This window comes from Myotis daubentonii, chromosome 4 (assembly GCF_963259705.1).
Source record: "Myotis daubentonii chromosome 4, mMyoDau2.1, whole genome shotgun sequence".
Classification (NCBI taxonomy): domain Eukaryota; kingdom Metazoa; phylum Chordata; class Mammalia; order Chiroptera; family Vespertilionidae; genus Myotis; species Myotis daubentonii.
This window is the reverse complement of record NC_081843.1, coordinates 72,713,496-72,726,472: the sequence shown is the minus strand read 5'-3', so window position 1 is coordinate 72,726,472 and position 12,977 is coordinate 72,713,496. Positions and strand designations below refer to the sequence as shown.

The window sequence follows — 12,977 nt, the reverse complement described above, 5'->3', positions numbered from 1 at the left end:
ACATGTTTTGAGTAGTTATTATGTACCAGGCACTGTGCTAAGTGCTTAATATGTATTGTTTCATTGAATTCTTGTAACAGCTCTATATGAGGACATTATTATTCTCATTTATAGATAGAGAAACTAGAGCAGGGCTAAATAACTGGTAAATGGTAGAGCCTAGATTTGAACTTAGGTCACCTGCCTTCTCAACCCCATTTATTAACCCCCAAGCTATTACCTCCCTATAACAAATGAAGGCTGGGTTAAAGCCAGAATGATTCATAGTGAGCATGCTTTTGCCTGCGGTATCACTAGGCTAAAATAAAAGCTACTACCTTTGTATTTTCTCAGATTGCAAACCAACTTAACACGACCTTTACAGTCTCTTTCTAAGAAACTTACAGTTTTGTCTTTATTTTTTGCTTGTTTTTTTTTTTAATTTTTATTGCTGAAAGTATTACATATGTTGCCTTTTTTTCACCATTAACCCCCTCCAGCCTGGCCCCCGCCCCCTGCCCCAGGCTTTCACCACAATTGTCCGTGTCCTTTGGTTATGTATATGTACATGCAAGGTCTTTGGTTGATTACCTCTCACCCTCCCTCACCTTCCCTCTGAGATTCCACAGTCTGATCCATGCTTCCAAGTCTCTGGATCCCTCTGTTCATTAGTTTATTTTGTTAATTAGATTGTACATATGAGTGAGATCATGTGATACTTGTCTTTCTCTGACTGGCTTATTTCACTTAGCATGATATTCTCCAGGTTGCTTGCTCCACGCTATCTCAAAGGGTAAGAGATTCTTCGTTTTTACTGCTGCATAGTATTTCATAGTATAAATGTACCACAGCTTTTTTATCCACTCATTTACTGATGGGCACTTGGGCTGTTTTCAGATCTTAGCTATTGTAAATTGTACTGCTATGAACATCGGGCACAATTCTTCCTGATTGGTGTTTCAGGTTTCTTAGGAAATATTCCTAGAAGTGGGATCAATGGGTCAAATGGCAGTTCCATATTTAGTTTTTTGAGGAAACTTCATACTGTCTTCCATAGTGGCTGCACCAGTCTGCATCCCCACCAGCAGTGTATTAGGGTTCCCTTTTTCCCACATCCTCGCCAGCACTTGTCATTTATTGATTTGTTGATGGTAGCCATTCTGACAAGTGTGAGGTAATACCTCATTGTTGTTTTAATTTGCATCTCTCTGATGATCAGTGACTTTGAACATTTTTTCATATGTCTCTTAGCTGTCTGTATGTCCACTTTATAGAATTCCTATTTAGGTCCCTTTGCTCAGTTTTATATCTATGTTTAAAAAATGTTCTGGTGAACTTCATAAATATGATTTGGATTTTTATTAACCTTTTTTGCTTTTATCTTTTCATATCTCAGACAACCTTTATAAATTTTGAGAGAATAGCTATCTTTGTCGGCTGTCTTATACATTCACAGATGGCATTACTTTATCTGTCCTCATACCATCTGTAGCATCATCTCAGCCTATTCCAATTGGTGTCGTCTTTCATTTATTCAGGAGTGAGTTTATTCAAATAAAACTTTATATTTGTATAGCATTTCGGGTAAATGTTAGGGTAAAACAGTGGTTTATTTTATCACAACAATCCTATGCAAAGGAATTTTAATTTTTCATTTATTTATGTTTTACCTCATCTTGCTTTACTTTATATGTAGTCTTTGAAGTTGAATTGAATTCAGCAACCATTTATTGAGCACATATTGTGATCCCAGAACTGTGGGAATAAAGATATGACCCCTGTTCTCACTGAGCTTACAGTCTAGTGGAAGAGACAGTGAGGAAGCAAATAGAGTTATGAAATAGAGGGTGGTATGGAAAAGGATTAAGTCTGGTCTGGTACTCTAGAAAGCCCTCTCAGAGGAAGGGTGATTAGGAGCTTGTGGGTTGTAGCAAAGAGGAAAAGAAACTCTAAGGTATAGTGAGCAGTACACTTGAAAGCTCTGACATTAGAGAATTTGGAGTGACCAAGACACTGGAAGAAATTCAGAGTGAGAGGAAGAGAGTGACAGGTGTTCTGAAGTGAGACTTGAGAGGTAAGCAGGAATCACTTGTAGGTCAACTAAGGATTCTGGATTTGGACCTAAGATTATGGCAGGTGTTTGATGAGATTAAGGCAGAGGTATGACATGATATATTTGGGTTCTAGGAAGACCTCTCAGGGTACAGTGTTGAGAATGGTCTGGAAAAAGGGACAGCCGTGGATGTGGGAGGGGAGGGAGGAGGCTGTTTTAGCAGTCTGAGAAATGATCTTTTACTTGGACTAGTGTATTGGAGAGAAATGGGTGGATTTAAGAGACCACCCCAGTGAGAATGGAAGAGCCAATCTGTGTCTACCGAGCTCTGGTTTGCTCTGCTCTCTCATGCTAAACAAATGCCTGTTTTATAGCCAGAGAAAAACGGAGCAGAAATGAGACCTGAAATTAGTTTCTGTATCAGGAACAGGCATGGCCTCACAGGATAGCTATAAAGATAATAAAGATAATAGCACTCAGTTAATTGCAAAGTACTCAATTTAACAGTTGTCATCTAGGCAGGATTCTGATGTGAGGTTTGCCCTTTCATGTGAATGTGTGTGATATCAACATAACTTTGATAAACAAATGTGCATTTAGAGCTAGTGTCTCCCTTTCCCTCCAAATGTCAGTTCATTCTTTCATTTGCTTGCTTGTTCGTTCGTTCATTCATTCATTCATTCATTCATTCAAACATTTACTGAGGGCCTGCTAGCCACTAGATAGGTGTACTTATCTCAGGCTTTAATATCACATGTGGCCATTGTACCTAGTGTAGGCCTTTGGTGTTCATAGGAACTAGGTGGGCCACATTGCATAGATGACACATTTAGTCAGGTTTCCATTTTAAGTTGACAGGGCCTCCTCATTCCTTCCCAAGTGACACATCACTTAGAGTGTAGACATTGATAGAATCCTGCGGCCCTGGCCTCCCATGTCTCCTGATGTTGTTCCGCTGTGTTTTCTGTAGCTGCTCCCAGTCTTTGCTTGGGCTCCATATGCCTAATTCCAGTTCACTCAAACAGTTGGTCGGTTCCGGTCCTTTATGGAAGCAGTTGGTTAATGGGATGAATTGTTTTTGACTGAGATGGTCAGTCATTTCAGGCAGGAAAATCTGGTTGCCCATCGTAAACCTGTTATAGTAGCCAAGGTGATGCAAGCAGTTGTAGCACATAAATCCTCAATCTGGTGTAAATACAATAGATGTTTACTTCTTGCTAATGTAAAGTCCAGTGGGTGGTGGATGCGAGATTGGAGGGGTTTTTTTTTTTTTTTTCTCCATTTGTGGACCCAGGCTGATGGAGTCAGCAAGATTGCCCTGGGCTCAATGTCCAGTAGGCAAATGGGGAGAGAGCAAACACCAGGAGTTTTTCATGGGCCAGGGCTAGCAGTAGCGTAATCCTTCCTACCACCGTTCATTGGCTAGAAATTGGGTACACGCCCATACCTATCTTCAGAGGAGGCTGAGAAGTGCATTCTCTGCATCTGCCCAAGAGGAAGGGAAAACCCGATGAGCCTGTCTCTGCCCCTCTTTGTGTGGTACCTGCTTTGTGATTCAAATGATGAGGATCAGGAAAGGACCAATGATGTAGAGAAGCCTTCTTTGTGGCTGGGCTTTAGAGTGGGAGATGTCCACATTCTCACTGCTACCACGTCTTATAACTGCTATTACTGTTCTCACAGGGAAATAAATGCTCGGCTGGATGCTGTGTCTGAAGTTCTCTATTCTGAATCCAGTGTGTTTGGTCAGATAGAAAATCATCTACACAAATTGCCTGACATAGAGAGAGGAATCTGTAGCATTTATCACAAAAAAGTAAGTGTGGTACAATCAAATCTGTTAAAATCGGTAATGTTCCTCAGCATGAGCACATCAGATATTAAAAGAAAACATCTCAGAGCTTTAGTGTTACTGTATTTTGTAAAATGTTGCAGAGAACTCGAGAGAATCCTCAAAAATTTTAACTGCACAAATTAAGATTTTTCCAGTTTTTGCATTGTAAAAAATAATTTGCCTACTTCTGTCAACTGCTGCAACACACAGAGGTTCTTCGGTTATAAAACAGGATATTGTCATGTTTGAGTCTCAAAGTGTGGACCATCGTCAAAATAGGAAATTTATTTAGATTAGCTACTTTTAAAAAGAGTTGACTGATTATTTTGACCTCAGAATAGCTTCTTATTTGACTTAAAGGAAAATCTGCTTGTATAATATTTGTAGTGGTTTAATATGCAAACACGTTTAGATATTGAAGGTAAGTTAAAAACATTATTTTGATTTTCGTTATTTAAGCTTTACAGTTTAAGTCATAAAAATGACAGGACAGTTATTCGCAGATGACATGATATTGTACATAGAAAACCCCAAAGACTCCACCAAAAAACTACTAAACTTAATAAATGAATTCCACAATGTAGCAGGATACAAAATTAACACCCAGAAATCTATGGCTTTTTTATACACCAATAATGAATTTACAGAAAGAGAAACTAAAAAAACAATCCCATTTACCATTGCACCAAAAAAATTAAGATACCTAGGAATAAACTTAACTAAGGAGGTAAAGGACCTGTACTCGGAAAACATTGGAAAAAGAGATAGAGGAAGACATAAACAAATGGAAGAACATACCGTGTTCATGGATTGGTAGAATCAACATCATTAAAATGTCTATACTACCCAAAGCAATCTATAGATTCAATGCAATCCCCATTAAAATACCAATGGCATTATTCACAGACCTAGCACAAACTCTCCAAAAATTCATCTGGAATAAAAAAAGACCCTGAATAGCCACAGCAATCCTGAGAAAGAAGAACAAAGTTGGAGGGATCACAGTACCAGATATCAAGCTTTATTACAAAGCCACTGTTCTCAAAACTGCCTGGTACTGGCACAAGAACAGACATATCGACCAATGGAACAGAACAGAGAACCCAGAAATAGACCCAAGCCATTATGCTCAGTTAATATTTGACAAAGGAGGCAAGAGAATACAATGGAGTCAAGACAGTCTCTTTAATAAATGGTGCTGGGAAAATTGGTCAGATACATGCAAAAAAAGAAAAATGAAACTAGATCACCAACTTACACCATACACAAAAACAAACTCAAGCTTTTTCGCAAATGAGTTGCCGCCAGAACACAGGTGTCGTGAAAACCACCATTAACTCAAACCCAAAGTGGGAAAAGACTCACATCAACATCGTCGTCTTTGGACATGTAGATTCTGGCAAGTCTACCACTACTGGCCATCTGATCTACAAATGTGGTGGGATCGACAAAAGAGCCATTGAAAAATTTGAGAAGGAGGCTCTTGAGCTGGGAAAGGGCTCCTTCAAGTATGCCTGGGTCTTGGATAAACAGAAAGCTGAACTGGAGCGAGGTATCACCATTGCTATCTCCCTGTGGAAATTTGAGACCACCAAGTATTACGTGACCATCACTGATGCCCCAGGGCACAGAGACTTCATCAAAAACATGATTACAGGCACATCTCAGGCTGACTGTGCTGTCCTGATTGTTGCTGCTGGTGTTGGTGAATTTGAAGCAGGCATCTCCAAGAATGGACAGACCTGTGAGCATGCCCTTCTGGCCTACACGCTGGGTGTGAAACAGCTGATTATTGGAGTTGACAAAATGGATTCCACTGAGCCACCCTACAGCCAGAAAAGATACGAGGAAATTGTTAAAGAAGTCAGCACCTACATTAAGAAAATTGGCTATAACCCTGACACAGTAGCATTTCTGCCAATTTCTGGTTAGAATGGTGACAACATTCTGGAGCCAAGTGCTAATATGCTTTGGTTCAAGGGATGGAAAGTCACCCGTAAAGATGGCAATGCCAGTAGGACCACACTGCCTGAAGCTCTGGATTGCATCCTGCCACCAACTCGTCCAACTGACAAGCCCCTGCGTCTGCCCCTCCAGGATGTCTACCAAATTGGTGGTATTGGTACTGTCCCTGTGGGCCGAGTGGAGAGTGGTGTTCTCAAGCCCGGTATAGTGGTCACCTTTCTCTAGGCAACGTTACAACTGAAGTAAAGTCTGCTGAAATGCACCATGAAGCTTTGAGTGAAGCTCTTCCTGGGGACAATGGGCTTCAATGTCAAGAACATGTCTGTCAGAGATGTTCGCTGAGGCAGTGTGGCTGGTGACAGCAAAAATGACCCACCAATGGAAGCAGCTGGCTTCACGGCTCAGGTGATTATCCTGAACCACCCAGGCCAAATCAGTGCTGGATATGCACCTGTGCTGGATGGGCACACAGCTCACATTGCTTGCAGATTTGCTGAGCTGAAGGAGAAGATTGATCGATTGATCAATTGATTGATTCTGGGAAAAAGCTGGAAAATGGCCCTAAGTTTTTGAAATCTGGTGATGCTGCCATCGTTGATATGACTCCTGGCAAACCCATGCGTGTTGAGAGCTTCTCTGACTACCCCCCTCTGGGCCGTTTCCCTGTTCGTGTCATGAGACAGACAGTTGCTGTGGGTGCCATCAAAGCAGTGGACAAGAAGGCAGCTGGAGCTGGCAAAGTCACTTAGTCTGCCCAGAAAGCGCAGAGGCTAAATGAACATTATTCCCAACTCCTGCCACCCCAGTTTTAACCAGTGGTGGAAGAACCGTCTCAGAACTGTGTGTCTCAATTGGCCATTTAAGTTTAATAGTAAAAGACTAGTGAGTGATTACAATGCATCATAAAACCTTCAGAAGGAAAGGAGGATCATTTGTGGACCTTTTGGTTCTTTTGTGTGTGTGGCAGTTTTTAAGTTATTAATTTTTAAAATCAGTACTTCTTTTTTTAAAAATATATTTTATTGATATTTTACAGAGAGGAAGGGAGAGGGGATAGAGAGTTAGAAACATCGATGAGAGAGAAACATCGATCAGCTGCCTCCTGCACACCTCCTACTGGGGATGTGCCCACAACCAAGGTACATGCCCTTGACCGGAATCGAACCTGGGACCTTTGAGTCCGCAGGCCGACGCTCTATCCACTGAGCCAAACCGGTTAGGGCAAAATCAGTACTTTTTAATGGAAACAACATGACCAAAAATTTGTCACAGAATTTTGTTATTTTGTTAAAATAACAAAGCTTAATGAGAAACCTGTGTGTTCTTTTGGTCAACACTGTAACTTTCTGTTATACTACTTAGGTAAAAGACTTCAGAGTTGCCCACTGGAAATAATCTATTTCCAGTGTTATATCTGCTGATACTTTACAATTGGATAGTTCTGTTAACATTTTTTTTCTGGGTGGGAACTTTGGGGTTTTGTGTGTGTGTGTGTGTGTGTGTGTTTGTGTGTGTGTGTGTGTGTGTTTGTGTTTGTTTTTTTTCCACTTAAAGGGAGGAAACACCTGTCTCTTTATGGTAAAAGCTGTGGGAAAGGGGGTCTGTTGGTGTAACACTAAATAGTTCAGGATAGGTAAGCAAAGAGTAACTTTGTGTTGGATGCCGGGGTCCAACCCCAGCAGGTCCAGGGGTCCCCAAAGGTGTGGACGGAGTCGGTGAAGAAGGAATGACACGGAGACAGCGTTCAGTTGATCAGCAACCTAGCCAGGATCTCTAGCCCGGATCTCCAGAGAGGTTCTGCTTCAGATCTCCAGCCAGGTTCTGTAGCCATGTTCCCTCGCTAGGTTCTCCAGCCAGATTCTGTCTGAGATCTCCAGCCAGGTTCGGTCACCAGGTTCTAGTCAGGTTCTCTTGCCAATTTCTGTAGTCAGGTTCAGTCCAGGATCTTTTGCCATGTTTTCTCCAGCGAAGTTCTTCTGTCTCTAGAGAACGTTCTGTGTAAGTTCTGTGTTCTGAATTCTGTCTCTTTTTGTCTTGTTGCATCTGTATTTATACCAGTTGATTCTAATCCTGTCAATTTCTATTACAAAGGTTAGGGCGTTTCTTATCTCCATTCCAGGGAGTAAAGATTATGTAGCTTAAGCATGATTGTTTGTAGTTAAATTGATTAACTACCCGCCTGGCACTTAGTTAAGGGGTTTCATCCCCTCCCTAACTTCAGGGGAAAATCCCTACCTGGGGATTCAACTTTTCTCGGAGAGGTGACCTTGGTTAAAACACAGCGCCAAGAAGGTGAGCAAACACATTAAGAACAGTATGCCATATATGCCAGGTCCCTTGAAACAGCAAGGATGGACCGGCTCCTGGCAAATCCCCCCTTTTTTATTTTTTAAAAGCAGGAATTAAAAAGAAAAACCTCAAATGCTCTCTTATATCCATTTTAAGCGTAGGATTGGCGCTTTCTGCTATTACCTGAGTCCTGATCTATCACCCCAGGGAGAGCTTGCCAATCCTGCACTTTCCCGGGGTGGAAAGGCTGCAGTGGGGTTAAGGATAAGGCTCCTTGGGCCTACCTTCTCCCATGCCTCTACATTTACCTTTCCGGCACCTTTCCTTCCTCAGAAAAGCATGGACGTATTTCTTGTATAAAATGTTCCATCTGACTGAGAGTAACCTTAATTCCTCTGCTAGAAAGCATATGTGTTAAAAGATCAATACAGAGTCTTATTTCTTTAGACTCAGTATGGCACATCTTCTTAATCTAAAGATCAATACAGAGTCTTCTTTCTTTGGACTCAGTATGGCACATCTTCTCAATCTAAGAATCAATACAGAGTCTTCTTTCTTTGGACTCAGTATGGCACATCTTCTCAATCTAAGTTCTGTGCTATCCACCTTCTTACCCTACTTATCCTCTGTAGCGGGGTCTGCAGTACCCTGGTGGAGTCCTATCCGTCCCGAGTGTGGGGTTCTCAATGGGGGGGGGCTTACCTAAGGGAATCCTGTTCCAGGGGTTCCCAAAGGTGTGGACGGAGTCGGCGAAGACTATCCACCTTCTTCCTACGGTGGAGTCCGATCCATCCCGAGTGCGGGGCGCTTACCTAGGGGTCCCTGTTCGGGCGCCAGATGCCGGGGTCCAACCCCAGCAGGTCCAGGGGTCCCCAAAGGTGTGGACGGAGTCGGTGAAGAAGGAATGACACGGAGACAGCGTTCAGTTGATCAACAACCTAGCCAGGATCTCTAGCCCGGATCTCCAGAGAGGTTCTGCTTCAGATCTCCAGCCAGGTTCTGTAGCCATGTTCCCTCGCTAGGTTCTCCAGCCAGGTTCTGTCTGAGATCTCCAGCCAGGTTCGGTCACCAGGTTCTAGTCAGGTTCTCTTGCCAATTTCTGTAGTCAGGTTCAGTCCAGGATCTTTTGCCATGTTTTCTCCAGTGAAGTTCTTCTGTCTCTAGAGAATGTTCTGTGTAGGTTCTGTGTTCTGAATTCTGTCTCTTTTTGTCTTGTTGCATCTGTATTTATACCAGTTGATTCTAATCCTGTCAATTTCTATTACAAAGGTTAGGGCGTTTCTTATCTCCATTCCAGGGAGTAAAGATTATGTAGCTTAAGCATGATTGTTTGTAGTTAAAGTGATTAACTACCCGCCTGGCACTTAGTTAAGGGGTTTCATCCCCTCCCTAACTTCAGGGGAAAATCCCTACCTGGGGATTCAACCTTTCTCGGAGAGGTGACCTTGGTTAAAACGCAGCGCCAAGAAGGTGAGCAAACACATTAAGAACAGTATGCCATATATGCCAGGTCCCTTGAAACAGCAAGGATGGACCAGCTCCCGGCAGTAAGCTAGTTTCTAAAGGCCAAATTCTGTAAAGGCCACGTGTTAACATATAAAATTTTGTAGTTACATTAATATTGAGTAAATTTGTTGGTATGTCAAATTTCAGTTTCCCAGCTTTACTGGAATGTGAATTCACATTGACAAATGCTGAGGTGGTTTAAGAACCTAAAGTGAGGTTTGAATAGTATTGAGCACTGCCTTGCTGCAGTTATTGTATCCAAATTCTAGGAAAAATAAATTGATGCTGGAAAAAAAACACAACTCAAAATGGTTAAAGGACTTAAATGTAAGACGGGAAATCATAAAAATCCTACAAGACTCCATAGGCAGCAAAATATCGTACATATGTCGTAGCAATATCTTTACTGATACAGCTCCTAGGGCAATGGAGACTAAGGAGAAAATAAACAAATGGGACTACATCAAAATAAAAAGCTTTGCACAGCAAAATAAACCATCAACAAAACAACAAGGAAGCCCACTGCATGGGAGAACATATTTGCCAATGTTATCTCATGTAAGGGTTTAATCTCCAAAATTTACAGGGAATTCATACAACTTAACAAAAAGAAGATAAACAACCCAATCAAAAAATGGGCAAAGGACCCAAGTAGACACTTTTTGAAAGAGGACATACACAAGGCCGAGAGAAATATGAAAACATGCTCAAAGTCACTAATCATCCAAGAGATGCAAATCAAAACAACAATGAGGTACCATCTCACACCTGTCAGAATGTCTATCATCAACAAATCAACAAACGACAAGTGTTGGCAAGGATGTGGATAAAAAGGAACCTTCATGCACTGCTGGTGGGAATACAGACTGGTGCAGCCACTGTGGAAAATAGCATGGAGTTTCTTCAAAAAGTTAAAAATGGAACTCCCATATGACCCAGTTATCCTACTTCTAGGAATATATCCCAAGAAACAAGAAACAACAATCAGAAAGGATATATTATATGCACCCCTATGTTCATAGCAGCACAATTTACAATAGCTAAGATTTGGAAACAGCCTAGGTGCCCATCAGCAGATGAGTGGATTAAAAAACTGTGGTACATCTACACAATGGAATACTATGCTGCTATAAAAAAGAAGGAACTTTTACCATTTACAACAACATAGATGGAACTGGAGAGCATTATGCTAAGTGAAATAAGCCAGTCAGAGAAAGATAAATATCTCACTCATATGTGGGATATAATGATCAACATAAACTGATGAACAAAAATAGATCCAGAGACAAGGTAGCACTGAACAGACCGTCTAACCTCAGAGAGAAGGCGAGAAGGAGGGGGGAGGGCGGTTAGAGATCCACCAAGGGACTTGTATGTATGCATATTAACATATCCAATGGACTCCGACACTGGGGCGGTGGGGGCTTGTCCTGGAGGATGGGAGTGGTGGGGGCTGGGGGCAGTCAATTGGGGAAAAAGGAGACATATGTAATACTTTAAACAATAAAAAAAATGAAAAAAAAATGACAGGACAGGTTTTTCACTCTTAGGGAAATAATTTACTTTATGGTCAAAAGGTAAACTTCCAGTTATAAAATAAATAAGTTATGGAGATATAATGTATAGTCTGGTGACAATAGTTAGCAATACTGTATTGTATATTCAAAAGTTGCTAGGATAGTAGATCTTACAAATTCTCATCACAAACGACAACCTTTGTGTACTGTTGGTAGTACTGAAATTAGTGAGGCACTATGGAAAAGGGTATAAAGATTCCTCAAAAAAATGAAATATAAAACTACAAGATGACCCTGCAATTCCACTTCTGGGTATTTATCTGAAGAAAATGAAAACACCAATTTGAAAAGATATATACATCCTTATTTTCATTGCAGCATTATTTACAACTAGAGGCCTGGTGCATGAAATTCATGCACGGGTAGGGTCTCCAGGCCTGGCTGGTGATCAGGGCTGATCTGTAGGGTGACCAGTGTTCAGGGGGCCCCACTGTCACTCACCTTGGCCAGCCTGGCGCCGCCCACTTGCTGGCCCTGGCCCCCGCCGCCAGTTGCCTCCCACCACTGGTAGCCAATCTGTTCTCTGTATCTGTGAGTTTAGTTTTTTTTATTGTTGTTGTTATTGTTTCTTTAGATTTCACATATAAGTGAGATCATACAGTATAGAATCTAATTGATCTTAAAGGTATTCAATGGAGAAAGAATGACTTTTTTAAAAGAATTTCAAATGTCCTTTACTAAAGAACTTATGACTCACTCAGAAGCTGTTCCTTGTTGCTGTTTTAATGTTTAATGTGCATAAAGATTGGTTTGAAAAGTGAAGATTAGAAATGATATAGTAACAAACCAAATCATTAGGAAATCTAAATACTTTAAGCCAAATTTTTATGGATAGTTAGCTGGCTCTTGGAACCCGCCATCAAACACATGTCTGTTCTTTATCATTAGAGTACTCTAAAAATCTTCTGCTGTATGCACCAAATGGTGAGTGGTATTCTGGGTACAGAATGTTTTAATTATGTGAAATTCATAAAATGGTAAGGAACAATGTTTGGCTATTGTGGAAGCAGTAAGCCTATCCCATCTTGCTGTGTGTAAGGCGCCATGGGATAGGCACAAGAGGTATTTTTACAATGATAATAATAGAGGACCCCAAGTGGGTTAACCCTGAAATAAAATAAACATTTCTTTTAATAGAACTTAAAATCCAGATCTTAGAAAATTGTGATAGTCACAGGAACCAATTAACTTTTTTTTTTTTTTTAACTCAAGAACTTTTTTGTAAGAAAGTGACACATAACTGCTAAGGTTGGCATATACTTAAAGGATAATAGCACTTAGTAAATGTCGGAAAGACAGTGATTCCAGAATTTGTTGTGTGTGAGAATAGTTTCTTAGCCAGACTGGGGTAGGCCTGAAGTCAGATTTCCAGTGCGGAGCTTCGGCTGGGGCTCTTCCGGCCTGTGATGCTGGCTTTTGCACTTGCAGGTCTGTGCTAACGCTCTTCCACAGGGCAACATGCTGCTGGGAATGGGGCTGTGCTGGAGTGGCTCTGGGAGCAGCTGCCTTGTCCTCTGCCTCAGCTTTCCCCACATCCTCAGCTTTCTTTCAGAACCATTGAAAGACACTTGAGAATAATCTTCCTTGGGCACTTAGGACTTGATTGGAAAGAGCTTCTGGTTTTCAGTCTGCTTCTGTTGTTGACTTAAACTTTACATCCCATCTGAGCATGAAAAATCAACCCTTTTTTCCTTCTCAAATTGCAATGATCTCATGTAGGTTATTATTAAAAACTAGAGGCCCAGTGCACAAAAATTTGTGCATTGGGCTTGTG

At 41.3% G+C, this 12,977-nt stretch overlaps 1 protein-coding gene and 1 pseudogene across 1 annotated transcript in view; both read left to right on the top strand.

Annotated features, from left to right (window-relative positions):
- MSH3 (mutS homolog 3) overlaps positions 1 to 12,977 on the top strand; it is a 139,091-nt gene that overhangs the window by 63,459 nt on the left and 62,655 nt on the right. Inside the window, exon 13 of the mRNA XM_059694214.1 lies at positions 3,716 to 3,848. Within this exon, the coding sequence (XP_059550197.1) occupies positions 3,716 to 3,848 (133 nt within the window). The remainder of the gene's footprint in view (positions 1 to 3,715; positions 3,849 to 12,977) is intronic.
- Positions 5,160 to 6,643, top strand: LOC132232503 (elongation factor 1-alpha 1-like; annotated as a pseudogene).